Source organism: Manacus vitellinus, unplaced genomic scaffold (genome assembly GCF_001715985.3).
Source record: "Manacus vitellinus isolate BGI_N305 unplaced genomic scaffold, ASM171598v3 scaffold_64_pilon, whole genome shotgun sequence".
Taxonomy (NCBI): Eukaryota; Metazoa; Chordata; class Aves; order Passeriformes; family Pipridae; genus Manacus; species Manacus vitellinus.
In genome coordinates, this window is record NW_021940718.1 from 2,754,494 (window position 1) to 2,780,750 (window position 26,257).

Here is a 26,257-nt window from a genome sequence, read left to right on the forward strand (position 1 = left end):
CTGCTCTGGGCAACCTGTGCCAGGGCCTCTCCACCCTCCCAGGGAAGAATTCCTTCCCAATGTCCCATCTAACACTGCCCTTTGGCAGTGGGAAGCCATTCCCCCTTGTCCTGTCACTGCAGGCCCTCTCCAGCTGTCTTGGAGCCCCTTCAGGTACTGAAGTTATGCCCAACTTCTTGCTCAGGCTCCTTCTGAAACAAACCCTGAAGCAGCATCACTGCTTGTCTTTGCTGGGGCTGAGCAGGTACCCTAGGTACACCATTGTCAAAATGGGGAGGGGATGCTGAAGCAGCAGAAATTTGTCTGGATCCTCTGGGGCTTTTCCTACTCTCCAGCCAGGAGGGCAGGAGGACATCCACTCCCCCTGGAGAAAGACCTCCCCCCAGTTTGAGTGTAGATACCCCTCTTGAGTAGAAGACTCAAAGCTCCACTCAGTGGTCTCTTGTGAAATTAAGCCACTTCTTAAGAAAGGGAGATGTCCTCATGTCAGAGGGTTTGGGCCTGTGTTTCCAGCTCTGATTATATATCTGAGAGCTTGAGGCAAAACCCTAATTTTCACCGTTGGCTGTCATGCAGCAGCGGTGGCTTCTCCCAAGGCAGCAGTAAAGATAAATGATGCGTTCATTTGTGTGATATATTTGGACACTGGATTCTATAAATAGATTCAATTATCAATATAGTTTGTCAAGTGCCTACTGAGTGGCTGGAAAGCAGCTTCAGGAGTGTCTCTCTGGGCTTGTGCTCTGACTCTCCAGCACAGTGTGGACCCTTTGCTTAATGGGGCAGCAGGGCTTTGTGAGAACTCTCTGCTGAAGCCTCTAGGAAATGCTTTTGCTAGGAAAAAATGTGCATTTTTGTGCTTCTGAATGTGAAATTGTTTGGGTGACTCCTGTACCTTCAGATTCTTGCACTAGTGAAGCTGAAAACCAAGCAAAGCCAGATGCTCTAAAGGCTTGAAAAGACATTGGGCCATTTTCTTGGAGCTTTGGTGGTTGGGTTGTTGTTTTTTTTTTCCTGATGTCCCTACTTTTCCTGATCCTCTTCCCTTCTCTCTGCAGGTCTGGCCCCAAAGAAGACAGCCATAACTGAGGTGAGCTTTGTAAAGCTGAGCTTGACAGTTCTGTGTGGAGAAATGAGAACACAGAGCTCTAGAAAACACTTCTGCCTGCTTTTTTTTTTTGTTTGGTTGGTTTGTTTGTTTGTTTGTTAGCAAAACTAGATTTTGTAATACATATGAGATGACTGGAAATTTGATATCTGTTATTTGGGAGAAATAAAATCAGTGGCAGGTCTTCAGGGTCCCTGTGTTGGCATCACCACAGGCACAGGGGGGAGGTGGAGGTGTTGTGCCCATCATGTGGCCAGTTTTAGCTGTGTGATCCCCAATGCCTGTACATCAGTGGCTCAGGGCACCCAGGACCTGGAGGTGGTAACAGGAGAATCTGTGTGTTGGGGCATCTCAGGGGCTCTGTGTTGGGTCTCACCCACTCCTGGGAGCGAGTCAGGGAGGCTGTGATTTGTTAAGCACTAAAACAGGAGAACATCTCCTGGGACTGATCTTCTCTCAGATATTCCAGGTCACAGGTTCTGAGTCACTGTTACCTTCTGGAGCAAAACTCCCCACAGTTGGCAGCAGGGAATCTGGTAGGAGGCTCTGTGCCTGAAAGCTGTTCCCTGAAGCCCACACTCTCAGTTTAGAGCATCATGTTCAAATGATTTTCATTTGATCAAATTTTCTGACATCCCCCTTCCCATTCCTCACCTGGGATGATGAGCATTTGTACACAAGAATAGCAAAGTCTTCCCATAAAAATTGCCAGGAATGCGACAGTTGATTCTTTTCTATCTCCCCAGAAATGTGTGTAGTAGGAAGCTCAGCTTCTGTGGAAGTTGGTTGTTTGGTTCAGTGCACCAACAGCCCCACTTTTCCTTGCCCTGGAAACAGCCACAGGCAGAGCAAGAGGCTGGAAGGGGCTTTTGTCACTGCAGTTTTAGGATGGCTGTGTCTGTTCATCTGAGGAGGATGATGAGCCATTGGTGAGGCAGGATGGCACAGCTGGAGCTTGTGTGGAGTAGGATCCAGCACGCTGGGTGGAGGCTGAAGGAGAGGATAAGCTGATCCCAGCTGCTGGGAGAAGGAGTGCTCAGGAGCAATGTGCTAATAAGACAGGGTAGGAAATGGGATTTTTGAAGGAGAACTCAGACTGCCCCTTAGTACAAGAAGGACGAGCAGTTTGACCAGAAATAGCTGCAAGCTCTTGATTAAAAGCTAAAGCACAAAGAACTTCTTAGTCTGAGCAAAATTATCCGTTGTCTGCTGGGGCCATTGGTTCAGAGCTGGGTCTGTGCAGCACTGGAAATGGACAGGGATAGAACAGGGTCACTTGGGAAGTGACCTTGGATCTCTCTGTGTGCTGCTCAAAGGAAGATCCAAAGCTGTCCTGCAATGTAGCAAACCCCAAAATGGTGCTGGTGGCTCACCAGCAGTTCTGGCTGCCTGCTGGGCTCTGGGATCCACTGGGATCAACTTGCAGAGAGCCTGGGAGTGGGTGAAACATTGCCCGGTGATGGAGTAGAGGGTCCCTACACCCAGGGCTGCAAAAGGAGCTGCACAGAACTTCCCAAAACATGGTTACATTGGGTTGTTAAAGGGAGCACCACGATCTGCTCCGTCCTGAGTCAGTAAAGAAAGACCTGGCAAACTCAGGCAGGAGAGGAGAAGGGGACAGGAGCAGGTTTGTTGTCACCCTGAAGTGCTGGCAGCCTATAGCATTTCTGTGAACTCTTTGCAAAACCTGTGGAAGAGCCATTCCTGGGGTTCATCCCATGTGGACTCGGCCTTGGAATTACAAACTGATGAGGTCTTGCTGACTGGATTATCTCAGTGGGAGCAGGGCTGGGCTGGGCTGTCCTCATCAGCTGCCTCTGATCTCTCCAGTGAAGCGTGAGGTGTCGGTGTGACACCTGAGGGCGTGGAGTTCTTAAGCACAAACCTCTCGGGCTGTTTGATTTAATACATCACTTGTAAATCAATGGGAAACCACAGTCAAGCACCAGGGGATGTTGGCAGCTGGATCTTTTCCAAGCTCTTCACTGAGGGCTCTGCCCAGGGAGCAGTGGGGGTGTGTCAGGTGGAGTGTTGCTATTCAGACTCTCGAGGGGTGGAAGGATAATTCAAACAGCCTTGTGTGAAGTTTGCAGGTGCCAGTTGCACCTGTTGGCACTCTGCAGGGTTTTTTCCCAGCAGTGGAGTGATCCCTGTGTGCAGTACAGCTGTTGGGAGCGTGGCTGTGGCTGTGCCTGTGCTGCTCTGGGTGTGCTTGGTGGCCAGCTCAGCCCCTGCCCTGATCCTCACCCACGTGCTCTCCTTGCAGGGACCGTCAGTGCCAGGACAGCCTGGCCAAGGAAAGAAGATTGGCCACCGAAGCGTGGATGCTTCTGGGGAAACCACCTACAAAAAGGTTTGGGTTTGGGGAGTGGGGGGGCAGCCAAGTGTGGGTGACAGACTGAGAGAAGTTGGGGCCCAATAGTTACCAATCTGATTGACATTTTACGCAGCAACCCTGGACAGCAGAATCATGCAAACGGCAAACCTGGAGCCCTCTCTTCAGCAGCTGGATGAACTTGGTTAGCAGTGTGTAGTGCCCGAGACAACCCCACAGAAGTCACAGACATGACTGTGTTGTAAATACAGGGGATGTTATTGCCATAATCTCCTGTGAAATGCTCACTGACTGCTCTTTTCCTTTTGCCAGACCACGTCATCCACTCTGAAGGGGGCCATCCAGCTGGGGATTGGATATACTGTGGGCAATCTGAGCTCCAAGCCAGAGAGAGATGTCCTGATGCAGGACTTCTATGTGGTGGAGAGCATTTTTTTCCCAAGGTAAAGGAGAAGGGAAAAAGAAAAAAACAGATGAGTTATTTCTTTTTCTCACTGATTTTTCAAGAGAGCTTCCATCTGTCTTTAGATCAGAGTTGGATGCTCTGAATGTTTTAAATCTGCACCATGACATACAAACAGAACAGTGGGAAGTGTTGGATTCTGCAGTGCACTGGCTTGTAGGGAAGCACAGGGAAGCAGTACTGGGTGCTCGAGTTTGTTACCCTTCCTACGTGCTCATCTTTCTACCTGTGCATCTAGAATTTCTTTCATGAAATTATAAAATGTTTGAGATGCAAGAAACTCCTTCTGGGAGCCCTTTAACTGTGAATAAACAAAGCTTATAAAAGCTATATTCTCTATGTAAATATATTCTCCTTGGCAAGTGGCTGTTCCTTCACTCTCTGGAAATAGATTTTGGCAGATAACATAAAACCTGTTTTCCTGTTGTCCTGCCACAGACGCGAGGTGGTTGTTGTTCCAGAGATGTCTTTTTGCAAGGCTCAGTTCACCTTAAATACACCAGGCAGTCTTGGTGTGACTGTAGGTGTCTGGTGAGTGGTAACAGAGGCCCTGTGTGTGTTCTGTGCAGCGAGGGCAGTAACCTCACCCCGGCTCACCACTACGCCGACTTCAGGTTCAAGACCTACGCCCCAGTGGCTTTCCGGTACTTCCGAGAGCTCTTTGGGATTCGTCCAGATGATTATTTGGTATGGATGTATTTTTTGGTTTCTCTGTCTTTCCTCATTTATCTACCTTTACCATGAGGGTGGGGAGGCCCTGGCACAGGTTGCCCAGACAAGCTGTGGCTGCCCCATCCCTTGAAGTGTCCAAGGACAGGTTGGATGGGGTTGGAGCAACCTGGGCTAGTGGAAGGTGTCCCTGTCTGTGGCAGGGGGGTGGGACTGGGTGGGCTTTAAGGTCCCTCCCAACCCAACCCATTGCCTGATTCTCAGTCTGGGTTTGCTGAGTGGCAGCTGCTGGAGGGAAGCAGTGACCTGCACACAGTGTGAGCTGTGTAAACCCTGCAATGGGCTTCCCTCTCTGGTCCTTGTGGTAACAATAACTCACTGTGTTTACAAGCCAAAGGAGTTGTGTTCTGCTGGGTGCGACCCTGTAATGTCCCCTGGGGCTCTGAGGACAAAGATGGGAATTTTTCCTTGTGTACTCACTTGAGAGCTATGTGAATGTAGTTATTTTAATCATCTTACAAAGACGGAATAAAACACAGCTTGGTCTTGTGCTCTGAAAGCTCCTCAGAGCTGGAAAGGCTGGTTTTCAAATACCTTGGAGTACAAGCTTGGAGTGCACTGGGGTTGAATTTGGGCCCTTGCCTACATGTGACGTCCTGTTCTGTGTGAACTGGGGAAGGAAACACATCCATGAGTGCACACCCTCCCCTTTTGGAACAGCCCTTTTTGTCTGACTTCACCTGTAGACAGGGGTGGTTGTAGCTGAACACCTGCCAGTGAAACAAACCTGTGCCAGTGCCTTCTGTGAGGGTAGTGGTGATTCCCACCTGTGCCAGCCAAGTTCAGAACTTGGGAGGGCAAGGAGCCTGCCTTGCCTCAGTTGCAAAGGTCACAGCTCTGATTTGTTGTTTCTGCTTCCCCTGATTGTCTCTTGCCTGCCACAGCGGCAAATGCCTTTAATTATGCATGAGATGATTAACTTGATCAAGTCTTGGATCGTTAGTCTGTGCAGGGCTGAAAGCTGTTTTCAGTACATAATGATGAACATTTAATTTATTGCTCTGATCACCTCCTTTCTCCCCCCACCTCCCTCTCCCCACCTCACCTCTGGCTGGGCAGCTCTGTGATGCTGCCCTGAACCCCCCCGACCCCCACAGATACCTGGGTGGGCACTGAGCTGCAAAGTCCATCTGCTTGTGCCTTCTCTTTTTTTTTTCCCCTGCTCCTGGGCATGTCCTCGTTTGAGGACCTGCTGTTTGCATCCTGATGGCTAGAAATGTCCTCCCAGCTCAGCTCCCTTGCACAGAGCTGATCCCCCTTGGCTGCACACCTCGGCTAAGACTTTTCACATGTTTCCAGCACACGAGGGGGTGAGGTGTGACTGTAAAAATCCTCTGGAGCAGGGGAGCACACGGCCAGGGGAGGCTGCTGAGAACAGCCAGTGCGTGGTGTTCCCTCCAGCACAGTGAGATGTGGTTCCCTGAGCAGATTGTCTGGTCTCCTAAAATCCCGTGTCCGTCTGCACGTGCGGTGATGTGCTGGAAGAGCCTGAATGTGATACGTGCACACAGGCACAATGGGAGCAGATAAGATGTCATTATGAAGGCTGGATGTTCCTGAAAGCACATGATTAGCTGGATTCTGAGCAGTTGGGATGCTCTGAACTGTAATCTTGGTCTCTAATTGTAAATTGTCCATCAGCTTGGCTGCTCAGACCTAACCTGTAATGAAAATAGTTCTCACTTGAGCTTTGCTACCCCTTGATCTCCCAGGGAGACAACATGCAGGGGAAGGCCCTTGAGGGTGTAGAACTCAATCTGCAATAAGGAGAGGATGAAACTTCACCTTTTTTTGTTTTCCTCCCCAGTATTCGTTGTGTAACGAGCCTCTGATCGAGCTGTCCAACCCCGGGGCCAGCGGCTCCCTCTTCTACGTCACCAGCGACGATGAATTCATCATAAAAACTGTGATGCACAAGGAAGCTGAATTCCTACAGAAGCTCCTTCCTGGCTACTACATGGTGTGTATCAGCCAGCACCTCTGACCTGGCTTGGGTTTGTCCTGGCAGCTTTTCTGTCCAGAGCATCTCACAGGGCATGTCCTTCCCCTGAGTGTCTTGTGGCCTGTCCCCATGGCAGGGACAGTGGTAACAGCATGTCATAAAGCCAGTCCCAGAAGCACAAATTCTGCTGATTATTTGTAAATGTGAGGCAGATAATTGTGGCATGGCTTGAAGGCATGTTCTGGCCTCAAAATGGCTTCCCAGATGTGTGTTTCTGGGTGTCCTTTTCCCAGCACTGGTTTGTTCGTCTTCACTTGGCACCATGTATCTGTCCCAGCCTGGATTTGGGGATGGCTGTTGAATCATAGAACTGCTAAGGTTGGAAAAGATCTTTAGGATCATCAAGTCCAACCATCAGTCCAGCACCACCACCATGTTCACCACTAAACCATGTCCCCAAGTGCCACATTCACACGTTTTTGAACCCTTCCAGGGATGGTGACTCCGCCACCAAGCCTGTTCCAATACTTGACAACCCTTTCTGTGAAGAAATTTCCCCTAACATCCAACCTAAACCTTCCCTGGCACAACTTGAAGCTGTTTCCTCTTGTCCTGTCCCTCGTTCCCTGGGAGCAGAGCCCGACCCCCACCTGGCTCCACCCTCCTCTCAGGGAGTTAGAGAAAGTGAGAAAGTCCCCCCTGAACCTCTTTTCTCCAGGAAATAACCACCCTGATTTTGTGGGGAAACCACTGCTGGCCCTGGATCTCCCCCATTCCTTCTGTTTGGCAGTTACTCTGAAGGCAGCTGCTGGTTGTCCTGGCTCCCACTGGCTGCAGTTCCAAGCTGAAGGGCCCCATAGTACAGCCAGCATTGCACATCAGTCCTGCAGAGAGCTGCTGCCTACACCTCAGGGCTGGCAAAGCAAGATACTGAGACCCAGAGACTTGCATTGGGTGAAAGTAAATTGGACCCAAACCCTCTGTTTTGGTGTAGAAATCAGAAGCTGTCTACCTGCATAACTGTGCTGGAGGCTCCAGCTTTGTGAATGAGGGCTCTGAAGTTCAGTTAGAACCACCTAAGGATTTGTTTGTTGTGGAGATGTCGAGGGGAAGGTGATGGGAAGCAATGCTGCTGCTCCATCTGTGTGCCTGGTGCCGTGGGTTGATGTGATCCTACACTGGCTTTGTGAGAATCCTTTTCTCACTCAGTATTTACTGAGGAAAATTTACCCAAGGGAGAGAGGTTATGGGGTGTCTGTGTCTAAAAGACAACCAGGCCAGGAAGAAATTCCTCCCTGTGAGGGTGGGGAGGCCCTGGCACAGGTTGCCCAGAGCAGCTGTGGCTGCCCCATCACTGGAAGTGTCCAAGGCCAGGTTGGATGGGGCTTGGATCAACCTGGGCTAGTGGAAGGTGTCCCTGCCCATGGCAGGGGTTGGGACTGGATGGGCTTTAAGGTACCTCCCAACCCAAACCAATCTGGGATTCTGTGAATCAGGCACTTGCTTTTGCAGGTGACACTCACATTCCTGGGGCTTTAACTGGCAGTGGAGTTGCACTGTTAATTCTGCAGTCACCCTGGCAGACAGTCAGTGAATTAAACTGAACTTACCTGTCTGATGCAGAGTTCTGAGCTACCTGTTGTAGAATTACACTGTCTGTGGGTTCTGTGGTGCTACCCCTGATTGCTGTGCTGTTCCTGGGGAACCATCCACATCAAAGGAATCAGGGAAAGGAAGCAGAGTGCTTTCATCCTGAGTTACTTTAAAGCTGTTTGCATTTGGTTTACCTGCCTCTGTTGCTTTTGGCCCTCTCAAAGAGGGCTCACTGATGTGCCCAGGTAGGTGAGATGACAAGAGAATGAAATGTTAATGCAGTCACGCTTTTGCCATCTGTCAGAACCTGTCAGGTCTGTCCTTCCTGCTGTAGTGTGCAGAGATGTTCTGTTTCCTTCCCAAACGTGCCCAAAGCTGAACAAGCAAATCCTGCCTGTCATGTCATTCCTAATCATACTGCTGCCTAAAAAAGGATGCTAGCAAAGCAGGATATCCGTGCTCTCTGGCTGACTGCTTTATAAAGCAACTCTGCAACAGGAGGAGAACATTTATGTTGTTTTGCTTAAAAAAATAATCCTGTCCCTGGTTTATTCTGGGCCAGAGAACGGCTCTTGATTCTGACACTCGTGAAGAGATCAAGAGAGCTGTTATTTTTAAACCTGAAGCTCCCACTTATTGTGTTTATTTCTCTCCCGGTTTGGTTTCCCTTTTTTAGCTGGTGTTCTTGGGGAAAGCAGGGAATTTCCGGACTTGGTGATTTGCCCAGAGAGTGCTGAGCATCTCAGTCCCTGTATTTTCAGGCCCTAAAGCCACTTGAAATGCAGGAGTTTGTCAAATGTGTACACTGAGCCCCTGTAAAGTTCAGAAAATCTCTAGGCAAAGAGCCCCAAGTCCAGCTGTTCCCAGACCCGTCGACGTGCTTTGTGGTGAACAGAGCAGGAATTTTCTGCCCAAATGACCTTCCTCTGCGCTTTTTTCCACCCCTGCTGCAGAATCTGAACCAGAACCCCCGGACTCTGCTGCCCAAGTTTTACGGACTGTACTGTGTTCAGTCCGGGGGCAAGAACATCCGCGTGGTCGTGATGAACAACATCCTGCCTCGAGTGGTGAAGATGCACCTGAAATTCGACCTCAAAGGCTCGACCTACAAACGCCGGGCATCCAAGAAGGAAAAAGAAAAGTCCAGCCCTACGTACAAGGATCTGGACTTCATCCAGGACATGCCCGAGGGCCTGATGTTGGATGCAGACACCTTCAGTGCTTTGGTGAAGACGTTGCAGCGAGACTGTCTGGTAAGGAAGGGGCAGCTTGGGGAGCAGGGTAAGGGAGCCCTGTGGCTCTCAAGCATGAGGAAGAGCAGTGATTGAGAGCCTTGCTCATCTGCTAACCCCAGAGCAGGATCAATCCCTTCTCCTGCCCTTCTCCCTGAAAACCAAGCCATGGAGTTGGATCTCATGGCAGCCTCTGTGGGCCAAGGCTGTGTTCCCTTGCCTGGTGCACCACACTTTGGCAGCCTGCTCCACTTGTAGCTGCTCTGCTGGAACTAAATACTTTTTCCCAATCAGTGTGCAGCAGATACAAATGTTGTTTGCAAGTCTTCAGCCCTTTGGGGTAATTGTGGGATGGCCAAACTCTGTGCAGTCAAGCCCAGAGGTGACTGTTGGCTCAGAAACTTTCAGGCTCTGGCAAAGGAGTTGGTGGTGGGAATGTGGACGGGCTGTTCCATGCTTTGGGATCTGTGCTGTATTTGAACTGCTGGTTTGATACAGTTTATTCTTTGTTCTTAAACTCAACACTAACCCATAGGTATTGGAAAGTTTTAAAATCATGGACTACAGCCTCCTGCTTGGGGTTCATAACATAGACCAGCAGGAGCGGGAGCAGCTGGCCGAGGGAGCCCACAGCACGTCGGATGAGAAGCGGCCCGTGGGGCAGAAGGCCCTGTACTCCACAGCCATGGAGTCCATCCAGGGAGGGGCTGCCCGGGGGGAGGCCATAGACACCGACGACACGTAGGTGACACCTCGGCTCGCTCCTGCTGCTGGGAGGGGAGGAGGGGCAGGCTGGGGTGGGAAATCCCTCATGAGGCCCACAGGAGCTGTTCCAAGGAGCAGCTCTCCTGGGGTTATGGTAGTGCTGCCGATGGGAAAGGGGGAAGCTGGGCTGGGAGATAGTTCTGTAAGGTTCTGGCTTCACAGCAGTTTCTCTGCCTAGGCCAGGCTGTAGGTTCTCAGCTTGTGTAACAGCCTCTAAACGTCCACCTGTGATTTGGGAGGAAACACAAGCTCAGTTCTAGCTCAGGGCCCAAATACTGGAGCCGAAGTAGGGATCAGCCTGTCCCCAGGAGCTTGGAGTTTGTTCTCCATCACTGCCATCTTTGGAATCCCAGGCAGTTCCCTGAGGCCATCCCAGTGGGGTCAGCAGACAGCAATGTAGCCAAGTGCTGCAGTCACTGCTGGAGCTGGGGGGATTGCCCCAAACCTGTCCTGTGCTGTGCCCCATCTGGGGCTCTGTGCCTGTATCCCTGACTCGGTGCTGTATTCCTGGCTCTATGCCTGTATCCCAGGCTCTGTGCCTGTATTCCTGGCTCTCTGCCTGTATCCCAGGCTCTGTGGACCAGGCTTGCTAAGGAATGGTGGAGTTTGCTGTTTGTTGCTGTCTGAAACCAGCTGCTCTGGATTTGAAGGAGGATCTGTCCTGGTGGAGCCAAGATAATACTGTGGCATTTCCAGTCTTTCATGCAGCATCATTACTTGCAGTAGCCTGCCTGGTGCCCATGTGCCTTGGTTGTGTGTTGGTGCTGGTGGTTGCTGCACCTTTGGCAGGATGATATTTGTGTGGATGGGACTGGAAATACCCTCGTCCTTAAGGGTTTGCTGCCCTAGTGGCAGACAGCTCTCACTGACCTGATAAATGACCTGATAAATAACCTGATCCCCAGAATAAAGTAGCACAGAAAAAACTCCGGGGTGCTTTGTGGCCCAGGCAGGGCTGTGCCACACGACAGTGGTGACAGAGGTGTTTGGCCACGCAGGCAGTGACCCCAGGACACGTGGGGTCAGGCCGGGTCAGCTCCCGTGGCTGTGCACGAAGTGACCCCGCAGGTTTTGGGTTGTGTCTGACACCACACCAGAACCCCTTGTGGGGGTGCTGTGGCCCTTCCCCAGGGCTGGGGTGTTACAGGAGCTCTGGTTGAGGCTGTACCCACTGAGGTTCTGCTTTGCCTGCAGGATGGGAGGGATCCCAGCAGTGAACGGCAAAGGAGAGCGTCTCCTGCTGCACGTAGGAATCATAGATATCCTGCAGTCATACAGGTGGGTAACCTGGCAGGCATCTGTCCTTTCAGGGTGGTAACATCTCTTTCAATGCTGAATGACAGCAGGGAGGTTTTCCTCTCCTGGAGTCAGTGAGGAGGAGTAGACAGGCTGCCCCAAGCTGTCCTTAGAACAGCTGGGGACACTCAACCATTTGTCCAGGATGACAAGTTGCTCTTAAAGAAGTTTCCCATCTCAGTATGGGAAGCATATCTCCAGGGGTGGAAGGCTATTGTCTGCACCTCTTCCAGCCCAGCTCCTCCTTCCCTGTAGTGTTCCCCAACAGTCCTGGCCTGACTCTGGAGGTGCTGGAGGAAAGCTCAGTCCTGGTGACAGAGGAATCGTTGGCAGCTCAGGGGTCTTCCCTGTTGGGGTATGAAAGGTGACAGTACAGAGTACACGCCTGAATCTGTCTCTTTCTTTTTCTCTCCACTTCTCCCCTGGAATTAGGTTCATCAAGAAACTAGAACACACCTGGAAGGCCCTTGTCCATGATGGGGTGAGTGCCTGTGCAGAGGCAGGAGCTGGCCAGGCCTCGGCAGGATTACCTGGTGCCATTACCTGGCTATTTATAGTGCCTGACCTGGCACAGCTACAGCTGATGAAAGGAGCAGTTCTTGCCTCTCATGCCTGCACAGCGGGGTGGGGCCACTTATTCCCAGTCAGGTTTCCTTGCTCACTCCACCTCCTCACATGCTGAGCTGTTGTGCTCCCAGCTTTCCTCCCCTGCTCCCATCTGTCACTCTCCTCCTCGCTGTGACACCAGGAGTGCACAGGTGTGTGTGTTCCTGGGGGTGTGGAGGAGCCCTGTGCTGTTCCTTTGGTGACAGGCTGTTTCCACTTCAACAAGCTCTCTGCCAATAAATCCCTTCCCATGTTTCCCTGCTGCCTCTCTCCTGCAGCAGCCAGGTGTGTTTTTCTGAAAGAACAGCCTTGGATGTGGAAACTTTTTTGGCATTGCATCTCCTGGCTTCCCTAAATAATGTGGCAAAGGAAACACGGAGATGCCAAGTCATGGGAGCACAGTCGAACATGAAAAGCAGAGAGAGCTTCTGTTTTACTCTTTTAAACAAAAATATTTCAAATGTACAGAGACCCTTGGCTGAATTTGGGTGTCTGTGTTGCACACAAAGGTATCCAGGTGTGCTTGGAATGGCAGCCAGCAAAGCCAGAAGAAATACCATGTGTACAATCAGGCCAATATTTTTTAAAAATCCAGGAAGTTTACAAAGGAATAAAATCACCAAAATCCATTATAAAATCACAGCAAGAATATAATCAAATGCAATCAGAGGCAACGCTTCAAGGTTATTTATAGCATTAATCAGAGCATTTCAGTTAAGCCTTTCCATTTTAGGGCTCTATCAGTGCTAAATGTTGGAATAAAAAGACTGCGTTGGTCGTTGCAGAAATTCTGCCTTGAGGGATCATTTCAAAATTAAACAATTGTTTCTTGCTGTTCTAGGACACGGTGTCAGTACACAGACCCAGCTTTTATGCAGAGAGATTCTTCAAATTCATGACCAACACGGTGTTCCGAAAGAATTCCTGTAAGTACCGAGTCCGGGAGCTGCTGTGAGGCTTTACCTTGGCCTTGCTGCTGCAGCCCTTGTGGGGAGTCTGGGCTGGAGCCTGAGCAGGGTTTTCCACTGTGATAGAGCTGAGAGAGCTGGGGGTGTTCAGCCCAGAGAAGAGAAGGCTCTGGGGAGACCTGAGAGCCCCTTCCAGGGCCTAAAGGAGGCTTAGAAAAAGGGAGGAGAGGGAAGTTTTTATACAGGCAAGGGGCAGTGGTTTCCCGCTGCCAGAGGGCAGGGTTAGATGGGGTATTGGGAAGAAATTCTTCCCAGGGAGGGTGGTGAGGCCCTGGCACAGGTTGCCCAGAGAAGCTGTGACTGCCTTGTCTCTGGAAGTGTCCAAGGCCAGGTTGGAGGGGCTTGGAGATGGGTCTAGTGGAAGGTGTCCCTGCCCATGGCAGGGGGTGGGACTGGGTGGGCTTTAAGGTCTCTTCCAACCCAACCCATTCCATGATTCCATGATAGATAGCAAAGCTGGGAACTGCAGAGCCCTCAGGCTGTCACAGCTTGCCTTGGTCTGCTTGGGCTCTTCCCCAGGAGCTGTCCCTGCACCTGACCCCGTGTGTGTGTGTGTGTGAGGGCAGACCCTCATCCTGTGAAGGGAAAGGTGCCTTTGGAGTGACAGCAACTGTTTGGTGGTGGTTCCATCTTCTCTCTCCCTCCTCTCCCCCAGCTCTGAAGTCCTCCCCCTCGAAGAAAGGGCGCAGTGCCTTGCTGGCTGTGAGGGCGGCCGGTCCCACCGCGGCGTTCTCGGCCAGCCAGCTCACCTCCGAGCAGGACGACACTCAGTACGACCTGAGGGCAGCCAGGAGCTACCCCACGCTGGATGATGAAGGTGATGGTCCCGCTCGGGCTCCTGGCTCTGTGCTCACCCTCTCTTTCCCAGCAGTTCCTTAGGATCCTCCCCTGTTCTCCACAAGTCCCCCACTGTGCTCTGACCGCAGGGCTTTCCCTCATGGATAGCTCTTCATTGCATGTCTTGCTGTGCTTTGCAGGTGCTACACCTGACCAGGACAGGGGAGAAAGTAAGAGTGCAGGTACTTGATGCGACACCTCTGCATCAAAGGAGACCAAATCCCTTCCTTGTAGCACTGTGTGGGTGTGCAGTAAAAACGGTCGCTTGCATCACTGCTGCAGGGCAGCTGCTGCCAAGGGCACCACCAGCCATAGTCCAAAAGCCATCAGAAAGTTGCATTTTCCACCCTTTAAAAAAGAAAAAAAAAGCGGGAGGGAGATGACTGGGAACTGCAGGACTCCAATGGCAGTGTTTGGGCAGTTATAAGGGGCAACATCATGCCACTGAAAAACAGAGGAATGGCCTGGTTCTGTACTGCCTTTCTGTCACTTCCATCTTGACTGGATTTACAGCTGGAGGATGGGTGTTGGATTGCTCCCTGTGCAAGGCATGGAGCACTCAGTTCATCTCTTAATTCACTTGGATATTCATCCTTGGTGATTCAAGCCTTTAATCCAGCTTTGGTCACCAGTGAGGTGTCTTTGTTGGCATTGTTTCCTGCTTCTTGTGCTGCAAGTGGTACTCTCTCCAGAGGATGCCTTGGGAGAGGCTGTTGAGTTCATGGACCAGTTAAACTTCCTGCCTGTCTGTGGTTTGAGTTCCCAGTCCCAGTGTGGGTGTGCAGGTTGACGGTGGAACAGCCTCACACAGGGCTGGTGTAGGTGAGGTGTTGGTGTCTGACCTACTCATCTCTTCTTCCTGCCTCTCTCCTGCCCTCACCCTGGGCCAGCAGGCAGGCCAGACCTGCTGCCCTGCACTCCTCCTTCCTTCGAAGAAGCTACCACAGCCTCCATAGCCACGACACTGTCGTCCACATCCCTCTCTGTTCCCGAGCGATCCCCTTCGGAGACCTCTGAGCAGCCCAGGTACAGGTGAGGACACTCATCCCCTGCTCCCCCTGGAGTCGAGTGGCTGCTGTTCCTCTCCATGCTCTGCATCCCGGCAGCCTGCCCTGTGCTCTGGAATGCTAATGACCGATTTTAATTAAATCTCTCCTGGGAGCAAGCAGACACAGCTTTGATGGGATTAATTATTGCTGGGAGAAGTGTCAGCTGTTAAGTAGAACATCTCCCTCATGGGGTGGGAAGGTAGATTTGGGGACAGTGCAGGATTTCTGGCTTAAATTGCTCCTCAAACTCTTCTCTTCTGCTTTCTTTCTGCAGGAGGCGCACACACTCCTCAGGGCAGGATGGCAGGTGAGAAAAGGGTCTCATCTCTTTTTGTCTCATCTTCTCTCTGCTGCACAGAGACCTCAGGTTTATTGCTGTGCAAAGATCTCCTGGAGGGCTGAGTGGGAATTTTGGCATGGTCCTCTGCAGGATACTGAGCTGCTTCTGCAATCACATGATCCCCATTTCTTACACGGAATTTTCCTTACAAGCAGATCCCTGAGTGGTTTGCAATTACCACCATTATTTGATGGGAAGGGGAAACAACAGAGTTGTCCAGATTCACCCACCCAGCCAGCACCAGAGTCAAGAAAGGTCTTTTATGTCCCCTGTGAGTAAGCAAACCCCAATAGCAGGAACATCCCTCCTCTGAGCATCTGCCTGTGGTCTGGGCGAGGTGGGTGTGAGTTTGGGAAGGGGCATTGTGAGGCACTGATCACCCTCAGTCCCCACAGAAGTAGCTTCCAGTGTTTTCAGAAACTGTGAGGTTTGAGGTACTTTCAGGGACTGTGAGGTTTTTCCCCTCCTGTGGTGGCTCAGAGCCAAGGGCAAGGGAGGACAGAAATCCTCTGCTGCAGAGGGATGTCTGATTTACAGGCTCATATTGTGGAATTACTGTGCATGGTTTTACACCAGTAAAAATGACCCCATTACCCGTGTCAGCAAGATCTGCACGAGGACCCTGCATGTGCTGCTGGCTCTGCCCTGGCTTTCCAGGACATTGTGTGGGTGTTGTAGGGTTTGAAATGACATCAGAGACTCGGTCCTGGGATGTGCCATAGCCAGAGGAGCTGCCAGACAGGCTGATGTCCTCTCTCCCTGCAGTCAGTGTTTGGTGCTTCAGAGGAAGGGAAGGATTTTAGAAGACAAGAGTTTGCACCATGTTACAGACATCTGCCCTTGTTCCTAGCTTTGAGTGGTTTACTGAGTTTAGACCACATACACTGGGAAAAAATCCCTTTCTGTGGTATTTCCTAATGAAAATACCTCTGGATGCTGCTTGCTACTGAATCTTGGTAAATTCCTGCCCCTAGAGGGCAGGGACCTGTGACACACCTCACCTCCTGCAGAATCCCTTGTTGGAAATTGCTGAAAATTGGAGACTTAAACCCGGGCCCCAGTGGTGGGACCTGTGTGGCAAATGCAGGGACTTCACCCAAAATACTCACCAGTACCTCATGGAGGGAGGGAGCTGCTGTAGGGAGTGGCTGCTCATCCAGAAACAGGTCAGGTGAATCAGAGTGACTGTCCTGGGATTGTTCAAGGAGCTCAGTGAGTTGGTCAGAGTAGATCCATCTGTCACAGATTTGCCAGAACTCCACCCACCCCCCACAGCCGTGCTGGTTTTTGCCTGTTTTCTCCCTTTCTGGTGCTGGTGCCTCGTGTGCCCTTCCTGGGGGTGCAGGGACCTGTGTAGAGCACTCTGGGATCCCTTGGTGAAAGCCAGTGCAAGCACAAAGTTATTAAAGCAAGAATTTACATTCCTGAGCCGAGATGGAAAAAAACTTATGCAATTTGCTCTAGAATGTGTCACACCTCTGGTTATTCTGGTCTGCTGTGGAATTCACTCTGGGTTTGAAGTCCAGCCCTGTGAGGAAGAGAGGAGTGAGTTCCCTGGCATGGAGCTGAACAGAAATGCTGCCCACAGGCTCTGGCTCCAGCCAGACCCAGCCCAGAGCAGGGCAGTGCTGTCAGTGAACCTGGAGCTCGGCCCTTCCCCAGCACTGTGCCCTCAGCTTGGCAGGCTCCTGCTCCTCCTTCCCATGGGGACAATGGAGCCAGCCCTGCTGGCACGAGAAATTACTTTAATAGCATGAGATATTAAAGTGAATACTGTCAGAAACAGCTCCAGTGTGCAGATAAATCTGATGTCAACCCTGGAGCAGCTTCGGTGTGCTGGAAGTCTTGGAAGAGGTCAGAGGCTCTGGCCTTGTGCCAGGCTAACTCTGGACACAAGTTTTCCCTGGAGGCCAGTTCTCTTTCCTCCCATGCTCCATCTGACACTGCCAGTCTTTCCTGCAGCACTGGCTGATTAACCCCTTCCCTCTTGTCCTCTTTTCCCACCTTGTTAGTCCTGAGCACAACATCTGCCAAGACTGACTCTTTTTCCCGGGGGTTTTGTTTATCCAAACCCTCAATCCTGGCAGGTCTGACTGCTCCCTCTGAGCTGGAGTCAGCTGCTCAGTCTGTGCTGGGAGCTCAGTGCCAGGGTGCCCCAGCTGTGTGCTGGGGCAGAGCTGCATGAGGGGCTGGGCTGGCTCAGGACTGATTCAGGCTGACCTAAAATTGAGGGCTGTGCATAACTCATGCCCAGCTGAGCCTCTGGGCCTGTCTCTCTTGGGTTTCCAGGTCACACGAGGAGGTGCGGGTCGAGGAGGAGCAGCAGATCAGTGTGGAGCTGGAGCCCAAGTGTGACGTTGAGATCGTGGCTCCTGAAGAAGAAGACAAAGAGTGAGTGTTTCGGAGTATTGGGCAGCTTTGCTGAGCCCACACTGTGGGGTTTGGGCTGTGGCAGCTTGTGCTGGAGGCTTTGCTGGGCTCCAGCTTTCCTGGAGAGATGGGTGCTCCCCCAGACACCTTGGTGGGGCTGGGTGTGGTTACCTCTGACCTCACCTTTCTGCATGTGGCAGTGTAGCGTCTTCAGCTGTTTAGTAAATCAGTCTTGGCTCACTCCTGCTGATTGCAGTGAATAAACTGTCCTTTCTTTCCCCCCTGCAGAGAGGCAGCTTCTTCAGCCTGTGCCATTGTCGCATCCACAGCCACCATAGAGGTGGAGACGGCCAGCCAGGCCTCGGAGCCAGCCAGCCAGGCCTCGGATGAAGATGACGTGCCAGTCACAGACATATACTTTGTAAGAGACCTTCTCCTCCTGCCCCTTGGGGTGTGATGGGAAGGGTTGGACGAGGCTGCCAGTCTCGGTTCAGGGCAGTGAGTGCCCTGTGACATCTTGCTGTGGAGCACCTTGAGATCTCAGTGCCGGGTGGGTTTTTGAATGCAGGGAACTGGAGAACTCAAACCAGAGTCTAGTGAGGATCAAACAGGTAGCTGTGCTGCTCCACTTCCAAGCACAAGTGCTGAGGCGCCAACGTGTTTGCTCCTGGGACAAGCCAAGGTGATGTGGGTGCAACAGAGAGGTTTTTCCTTCCTCAGCCAGAGGTCCTGGCTGCTTTCCTGGCACAAACATGGCCTGGACCCATGGGGAAGTGGCTGCAGGGGGTGACCTCGGGCTCTGGTGATCTCCGGCTTTTCCTTTCCCTGCAGGCTGCATTGGGGGATGCAGTGGGAGTCTAGAGCTGAGCCAGGGAGTAAGTTGGTGGTTGGCAGCAGAGTGCCGTGGAGCCTGGCGCTGTCCCTCACTCCGCTCCCGCCATGGCTGAGCAACTTCTGCAGTCCAGAGAAGAGTTGTTACAGCAAAATGTACCTGTCCCATGGATTCCCAGAGCAGAGCTGAGCATCTGCCCCGTGAGAGCTGAGCTCTCCCCTGTGCCTGCACACTGGAACCCTCATTAAAAGAGGTGCCCAGCTCCCCCCTGCTCCGACTCATTGCTGTTGGTTCTGTGGTGCTGGAGATGAGTTGAGCCCATGTGATGGGCTCCTTCAGGCTAAACTAAAAATGGCAACACTGGCCTTTCCCTGGGCTCGTGTGACTCTGCTGCAGAGCTGCTCACTCATTGCCAAGTCACTCTGAGGCTCGTGGGAGCTGTGGAAGGAATCAGCTCTGTTTTACAGCTTGTTTGGGTTTTGGTGCATGCTGTTCAGAGTGCAAACAGCTCCTCTAACACCGCTGCTCCCTCCTTGCCTGTGGATGGCAGCTGTGTGCAGGCAGATCCTGCCTGCTCCACTGGCAAGTGTCTTCTAGTGAGGGTCAGCTCCTCTTCTCCCTGTCCCTGGGCATATGAACTCCCTCACCTTGAGGGGCACCTCTCTATCCAGGAGAAAACTCTGCAGTGAGTGCTCATGGAGAGCGTGCCTGACTGCTCATCAGCATTTCATACTTCATCTGAGTTTTGCATTAAATGTGTATTGTGTGCTGTGGAGTGTTTGTCACTGCTGGGATGAAGGGAAAAGCTGATTTGGGTTCCCATGTGTGCTCTCCTTGGAAAACCACTTGAGCTGGAGCTCAGGTGAGGCTGCTCCGGAGTGCAGCGGGGTTGGACCACAGCTGCTCCTGCAGGAGTGCTCTGGGTGGTGGGTGAAGGGATGCTGTGTGCAGAGGAGGGTTTGACAAGTCCCAGGGGACTGGGATCTGATCACTGGAAGTCTTCTTCTGAAAGGAGAGCACTTCATCCTCCTGTTCATCCCCAGGGAATAAAAGTGCAGAGTGTGGCAGGGCATGGGCGCTGCTCTTCCTGCACGGCTTTCCCACCCGCTGACCCGTTCAGGCCTGGAGTTGTCCAACCCCCTGTTTTTTTTGCTTTCTCTTTCATCCTCTCTTTCACATCATCCTTTTTTTTCCTCTGTTTCCTTTCTCACCTCACTTGCCCTGGGTCCACCCAGTTCACAGATGGGAGGTACTGGATTTACTCTCCCCGCCAGCGCAGACTCCGAACTACCTCGCGTTCCTCTGGGATTGTAAGTGAACATGCTGGCACAGCACATAGGGGAGCAGAGCTGCAGCTTTGAAACACTGGGGCCAGCACCCCATTTCCCTGGGCTGCTGGGGCTCTGGCTTGGGTGGGCATTAGGAACCAGCCCAGGAGAAATAGGGGAAGCATACTGAAATCCCACCAATGGATCTCCCTGTAAGATCTGGGAGAATCATGAGCTCTGCTCTGCTTTTCTGCAGGCTGGTGACACAGCTCCTGCCCTGGGTGTCACCCAGCCCTTGGGCAAACTGTCAAGTAAGGGTAGTGAGACCCTGGCACAGGTTGCCCAGAGCAGCTGTGGCTGCCCCATCCCTGCAAGTGTTCCAGGCCAGGTTGAACGGGGCTTGGAGCAACCTGGGCTAGTGGAAGGTGTCCCTGCTCGTGGCAGGGGGTGGAATGAGATGAGCTTTAAGGTCCCTTCCAACCCAAACCAGTCTCTGATTCTAAGTACCAGACCTGGCCAGAGAGGCACCAGGGCCTTCGTAGGTTATGTCACGCTCAGCTCCCTCAGCCCAGGAAGAGGATTTTAAAGAGACCATTAAGATGTTTTGAACCTGCTAAAAATCCAGTTGCAAATTGAACCATTTTGGCTTGTGGGCAGCAGCTCATAAACCAAATGAGGCAGAAGCTGCTGCTGGTTTAGGGCTGGTTTCAGCTCTCCAGCCCGTCTCAGCATCATCAATGTGCTCCCTCCTCACTGCAGGTGCTCAGTGAGCAGGAAGGGTTTTCATTTCCTAAAGATGCAGGGAGGCATTTCGGGGCTGAATTCAGATTTCAGAGTGCTCTGGAGTTTAGTATTTCCCTTCTCAGGCTCTGGGAGAGCTGCGGGCTCCAGGCAGGGTGCATGGGGAAGCAGGGGCAGGAATGTGCTCCTGGCCGTGGCTGATGGCATGAGGAAGGTGCTGCACCTTTGTGGGCAAAGAAGCAACTCCTCCTGCAGCTCCTCCTGCCCCTGGGCTGGGTTTGGCTGCCCCGGCACCGGGAGGGTTAATGCCAAGCACCGGATGCTCCTTTATCTCCCGCAGCTCCCTGCATGCATCCCAGCTCCTAAAAGGCTCTGAAAGAGACTGGCTGGAGCATGTGGTTCAGTCAGGAGAGATGAAAAACAGGATGTGGGGCCGGCTTGATGTGGTGGGGAGCTTTCCTGTACCTCCGGCAGAGCCCAGTGAGAACCTCCAGGCAGAGGTTTCTTGTCCCTCCTTGCTCCCAGCAGTGTCTGCTCATGGAGCTGCAGTTACTGGAGGGTTCAGCATGCAGAAACCAGTGCTTCAAAGCTTCTCTGGCTTCTTGTAGTTCCTTGTCCCTCATAGGCTGTCACACTCGCCTCCTGGGCTGGGAACCCCCCCAGGCTTCTTCCGAGTATCCAGTCCTGTTTCTCTTCCTTTGCAAACACAAGGCTGGGTCAAAGTGGGCAGTTTCCTCTCTCTAGGAAGAAAAGAGCCTGTTTGCAATGGAAGCCTGGCCCCTCTGTAACCCCGAAAACAGACACCAGCCCTTGGATCTGTGCTGTGTCAGCAGCAGAGTGTGTCTTGTCACACCAATGCCCAGTGTTGTGATAACTGTCCCTCAGTGCACACCCCCTTCCCCTCATTCTTTCCAGGATCCAGTTGTGTTTTGCATTCTATGTTGTACTTGTTCCCATCACTCCACTGTCTCAAAGATCTCAGTGATAACTTTCCTTTCTGTGGCCACCATCTGCCATGGTCTCACCCCTGCTCCACTGCCTTCTCCAGAGAAGGAGGAAGGCACAGCAAACAAATCCAGTTTCCCTGTAAAAGCCTCCCTGGACACCAGTTTGTAGCATGCACAGGGCTCTGGAAATGGGAGGGTGAGAGCTGGGAGGAGAGAGCAGGAACCCAGAGCTCTGTCACTCCCTTAGGTAAGTCACTTCCTGAGTCTCTTGGTTTCTCTGGAGCTGGGGTGATGCCATGGCAGGGAGCTGAGGTTTCCCTGGCATCTCAAAAGCTCTAAAAGTCTGTCCTTGCGAGAGGGGAGGTTGTGCCACCCCTGCTGCAGCTGGTGCAGGATCCCATGTCCCAGCTGGCAGGGAGCAGGATGTGCTGAGGGTGAGGAAGGCTCCTCTGCCGAGAGCTGGCCCTGAGCTCAGTGCTCTCCCTCCAGGTGGACAGCTATTCTTTTACTGTATTGTTTCCTACTCTTTTTATTTTCTCCTTTTATTTTCTCCTCTTCTCTCCTTTGCTCCCTGCTCTGCTGCTGCTCTCCCTGCATTCTCCCCGCCGTCTCTGGCCACTCTGGCAGCCGACAGACGAGAGGAGTTGGGTTTACTCCCCGCTCCACTATAGCGCTCAGCTCCACTCTGTCTCCGATGAGGAGAGCGATACAGTAAGTGTCCAACAACCCTGTGCCGGTGCCCGGTGGGTCGAGGTCGGAGCTTGTGCTCCCTCTGCAGGGTCAGCCTGGCCTCTGGCAGCGTGGGGCTTCTGCATGGCTGCAGCAGAGCCTGGCTGCCCCTCGGGCCAGCTTGGTGCTGGCAGAGCCCTGGCCTGCTCAGCGAGGGCTGTGGCTTGTTCCCAATCATTTGGTGCAGGGAAAGCTTTGGGGAGCTGAGGTTTTCCAGTCACGTTGTCGTTACTGGAGGGTGTGGAACAGCCTCTCTCCTTGTGCTGATTGTGCTGGGGAGCTGGTGGGGCACAGACCTGACTGATGTGGGGGAGTTAACTCTCTTGCCCCTCAGGACAAGAAGGACATGGAGGGGCTGGAGAGTGTCCAGGGAAGGGAACAGAGCTGGGAAGGGTCTGGAGCGCCAGGAGCAGCTGAGGGAGTGGGGTGGGGCTCAGCCTGGAGAAAAAGGGGTTCAGGAGGGACTTTCTTGCTTTCTCCAACTCCCTGACAGGAGGGTAGAGCCAGGTGGGGGTCGGGCTCTGCTCCCAGGGAACAAGCAACAGGACCAGAAGAAACAGCCTCAAGCTGCACCGAGGGAGGTTTAGGTTGGATATTAGAGAAAATTTCTTCAGGGAAGGGGTTGTCAAGCCCTGGCACTGGCTGCCCAGGGCAGTGGTGGAGTCACCATCCCTGAAGTGTTCAGTATGTGGATGTGGCACCTGGTGACACGGTGAACATCGTTGTGGTGCTGGGTTAACAATTGGACTTGATGACCTTGGAAGTCTTTTTCCACCGTAACAATTCCATGGTTCTGTGACTCTCCTCTCTCTGCCTCTTGCAGTAATCTCTATGCAGACACAGAAGTCCCAGAGAGCAGCGATTCCCTCTGCAGGTCGATGTGTTCCCTTTTCGTTGATGCAGCCGTTCCAGTGGGATGGGGAAGAGCTTGCTGGCACCAGTATTGCTGCACTGCAGGACCCCGGGCACTGCGTTTCAGGACGGAGCAAAACTATAACCGTGTATTTCTACTCACCCCAGACGTGGGCAGCAAAGAAACCACCCGCTCACCCGCAGCTCCCGGCAGAGAATTCCAGCTGGGTGTAGAGAATCCTGGGTAGTAACACAGTGTTTTCCAGACGTGCACTACCGTAGCTACCTATCCATGTGTGATACTGTGAACCTTTTTAATTTTTTAATCATGTATTTATTTCTTTTATCTTTGCACAGAGACAGCACAAATGTGCTTTTTTAAACATTTAGTTTACTGCACTTTTTTTTTTTTTTTTCTCTCCATATATTTGTGCATCAGAAAGGAGCGCGAGACCTCACCGGAGAAGGGGTAGGAGCACGTTGCTGGGGAGGGCAGGGACAGGAGTGGCTTCATTTGAGGCAGCAGCGTGGTCTGACCAACTGAGGGAGTCAGGAGGTTTAAGGCTGTCCAGACTCTGCCACGGTTTTGCTGAGTGACCCAAGGCGAGTCACTTAAACCACTCTGTGCCTCGGTTTCCCCTGTGCTGATGGGTGTACAGTACCCACGTCGTTACAGCACTTAAACCCTGGGATGAAAGGTGCTATGAAAATGCAATGTATTAAAGGCCATGGAATAGAATTACTCCCACGTTACCACAGTCCAAAGTAGCCATGCCAACTCACCTGGATCCAAACTCTCTAGTGACTTCTCCCGTCTGTGACACTGTGCGGGGGCAGCGCACGGTCCTGTCGACAGTGACGTGGACTCAGCTCTCCCTGGACGTCGTGGTGGGCTCTGCCTTCCCCCTGTGCTGCACTGCTGCATCACCCCTCCCTCTGTGCTTGGAGTCCACGCTTCATCCGACCGGCTCTGCCCGCTCCGGACCCGCGGGCACGGACAGACGGGAACTGGGCACCTCCCGGGCCTGGCCATGCTGGAGAGTGAGTTCCCTGCCCTGCCAGGCCCATGTGGGGCTCGTCTGGACCCTGATCCTCCTGGAGCCACTCAGCCCCCCACGTGCTCGTGCGTGTATCCTGGGGTCACCCATCCCCTCCGCCCCTCGGGGCAGGCAGGGAGCGTGGGCACATCCACACGCTGGAGGCAGAAGCGGGAGCCTGGCTCTGCCACGGAACTGTGCCAGCGCTGCTGTGCTCGTGGACTCTGTTGGACAGAAAGCTGTGTGACTGGGGTGTTGCCTGGGGTCACGTCTGCTGGTGGAAATCACTGCTGCGGGTGTCTGAGAGGGCTTGCTTTGCGGGGGCTGTAGGTGAGAGGGTTTGGTGTCACGGGGTGGTGTTCAGGCTCATCCATCAGCAGGACACACACCACAGCGTTGTCTGGAATCCAGCAATCCCATCCTCATCTCCCAGAGAGAAGACAGGAAGTCCTTTAGGCCAGAGGGAGCCAGGTCTTGTTCATGTGCTTTATGAACCTCGCTTGAGAAAGAGGGTCAAAATCTCTTTATTCCCATTACAATCTTCACTGTCCTTGGGATTCCTTGTAGAGGGGTGGGGAATTGGGACCCTGCTCTCGGTCCCCCAATCTGTGTTCACAGCAGCACTCGGGAGGGGTTAAGTGGGTCCCAGAAGGTAGCTGGGCTGGTGGGAAGCTCTTCCCTCTGCACTGTGCTGGACTTGGTGAGGATCTTCAGGAACTGATGTTTCTTGCCTGGAATATGGGACCTGGACTTCCCTGCCCTGCCTGCGGATGCGGAAGGCTGTGGGTTGTGCTTCTCGGGAGCACAGCTGGGGGATCGTGCAAGCTGCTGCTGTTCCATGTATCCATGTATTTACCAAATAGTCTATCAAAAGTCTCTCAAGAAACTTTCCCCTTTCAGTTGCTGCTTGACAGCTTGTTCTCACAACTGCAGCTCCTGCCCCATCCCACCTGGGGGGCTCTACAGGCTTTGGGGGGGGGCTCAGGGGTTGGTGGAGGGGATGTGGGAGCAGTTCAATACCTGCAGCCTCAGCTGCCTTTGAGCTCAAGGCAAGAGGCTTCAAAAAGCTAAAAATTTAATCTCCTTTTACTCCAGCAGCATGTGTAGAGTGGCCAGAGGGAGCTGCTGCTGCTGGTGGGTGCTGTGCTGGAGGTCGGGGCTTGGGGGGGAATTGGGGTGGGCTCAGGATGTCTGACCCAGGCCCCCCTGGGATCACCTCAGTCAGGGGCCAGAGGGTGTGGCCTCGTCAGGACTTTCCAGCCAGCTGAAATCAAGCATCTTGGTGCAGATGGTGTGAGCATCATTGATGGGGGTTTTACTCCTTCCCCTCATTTTGGGGCTCTCCAAAGCTGCTTGGTCTCTGTGCCGGGAGTGTCCCAGCCCCAACTTCCTTGAGTGTCCCAGAGAATGAGCTTTGTGAGCTGGAGCTGTGCTCTGTCCCAAGAGAGGGGGTGAACCCAGAGCTCCTGCAGCACATTCATTCCAAGCATTGTCTTTCCTTTTTAAAACAATCCCTGTGCAGTTCCGTAATGCCAGACCCTTTGGAGCGAGCAGGTCTGGACAGGGAGGGTTGGTCTTGTGAGAGGGCAGGCAAAGGCTTAGAGCAGCTTTGTCACTGTGGGGGGACAAGGAGGAACCTTCCTTTAGGGAGATGCTGATCTGAAACACAAACTGCCCCTGTCCAGGCTGGCACAGCCCCTGCTCTGTGTCACCTGTCCAGCAGGTCAGTGCTGGGGAACTGCTCGGCCTCTGCTTTCCCTGGAGACTGGAAGGACCTTGTATTTTAAAGCTTGGTCTCAGCCCCTCTCACTGCTGCAGGAGCAACAGGAGCTCTGGGGCACATCACAGGCACTGTCAGTGCTGCCTGGGCAGGAATAGGCCCACAGGGAAGAGCATCAGTCCTTTTTGGGGAAGAGAATCCACACTCATCCTTGGTCTGAATGTTCCTCCAGCTGCACTTTGGCTTGTCCTGCACTTGAGTTGCCTGTTCTGTGTCGAGGCTCTCTCTGGTGACCTGCAGGTGCTGTCCCTGCTCTCCTTCATTAAAGGAGGCACCAAGGTCTTGTACCCCGAGATGTGAGCCCCACAGAGCAGTCCCTTCCCACGCAGGCCTGTGGCCTCTGTGCCACCGCTCTCCTCCATCCCCATCGGGCTCTGTGGGACATGCCCTGACCTTTGCCTGGGGCTGAGGCTGCAGATGATTTCTCCCTGCCAGGTT

At 52.8% G+C, this 26,257-nt stretch overlaps 1 protein-coding gene across 11 annotated transcripts; it reads left to right on the top strand.

Moving 5' to 3' along the window:
- Positions 1-1,006: 1,006 nt before the first annotated feature.
- On the top strand, positions 1,007-24,936 carry PIP5K1C (phosphatidylinositol-4-phosphate 5-kinase type 1 gamma). 11 transcript variants are annotated; one of them, XM_029963844.1, is made up of 19 exons: positions 1,008-1,090; positions 3,375-3,461; positions 3,559-3,627; positions 3,756-3,886; positions 4,476-4,593; positions 6,443-6,595; positions 9,124-9,423; positions 9,938-10,143; positions 11,362-11,445; positions 11,896-11,944; positions 12,911-12,995; positions 13,693-13,854; positions 14,015-14,056; positions 14,768-14,906; positions 15,198-15,230; positions 17,553-17,654; positions 17,922-18,054; positions 22,049-22,132; positions 22,974-24,936. In XM_029963844.1, exons 3-19 carry the CDS (start codon positions 3,619-3,621, stop codon positions 22,974-22,976), a joined length of 1,833 nt encoding a protein of 610 aa, XP_029819704.1. In that variant the 5' UTR covers positions 1,008-1,090; positions 3,375-3,461; positions 3,559-3,618; the 3' UTR covers positions 22,977-24,936. The 11 variants fall into 11 exon arrangements, with proteins under 11 accessions (XP_029819707.1, XP_029819704.1, XP_029819703.1 ...); XM_029963843.1 differs by lacking the exons at positions 22,049-22,132; positions 22,974-24,936 and adding exons at positions 18,202-18,315; positions 18,465-19,240; XM_029963846.1 differs by lacking the exon at positions 22,049-22,132.
- Positions 24,937-26,257: the final 1,321 nt, after the last annotated feature.

Excerpts from the sequence above, each read along its gene's own strand:
- PIP5K1C (XM_029963842.1), top strand. Across the intron at positions 9,424-9,937 it reads CGTTGCAGCGAGACTGTCTG|GTATTGGAAAGTTTTAAAAT; the intron begins GTAAGGAAGGGG and ends ACTAACCCATAG. Across the intron at positions 15,231-17,552 it reads TCCTCAGGGCAGGATGGCAG|GTCACACGAGGAGGTGCGGG; the intron begins GTGAGAAAAGGG and ends TTGGGTTTCCAG.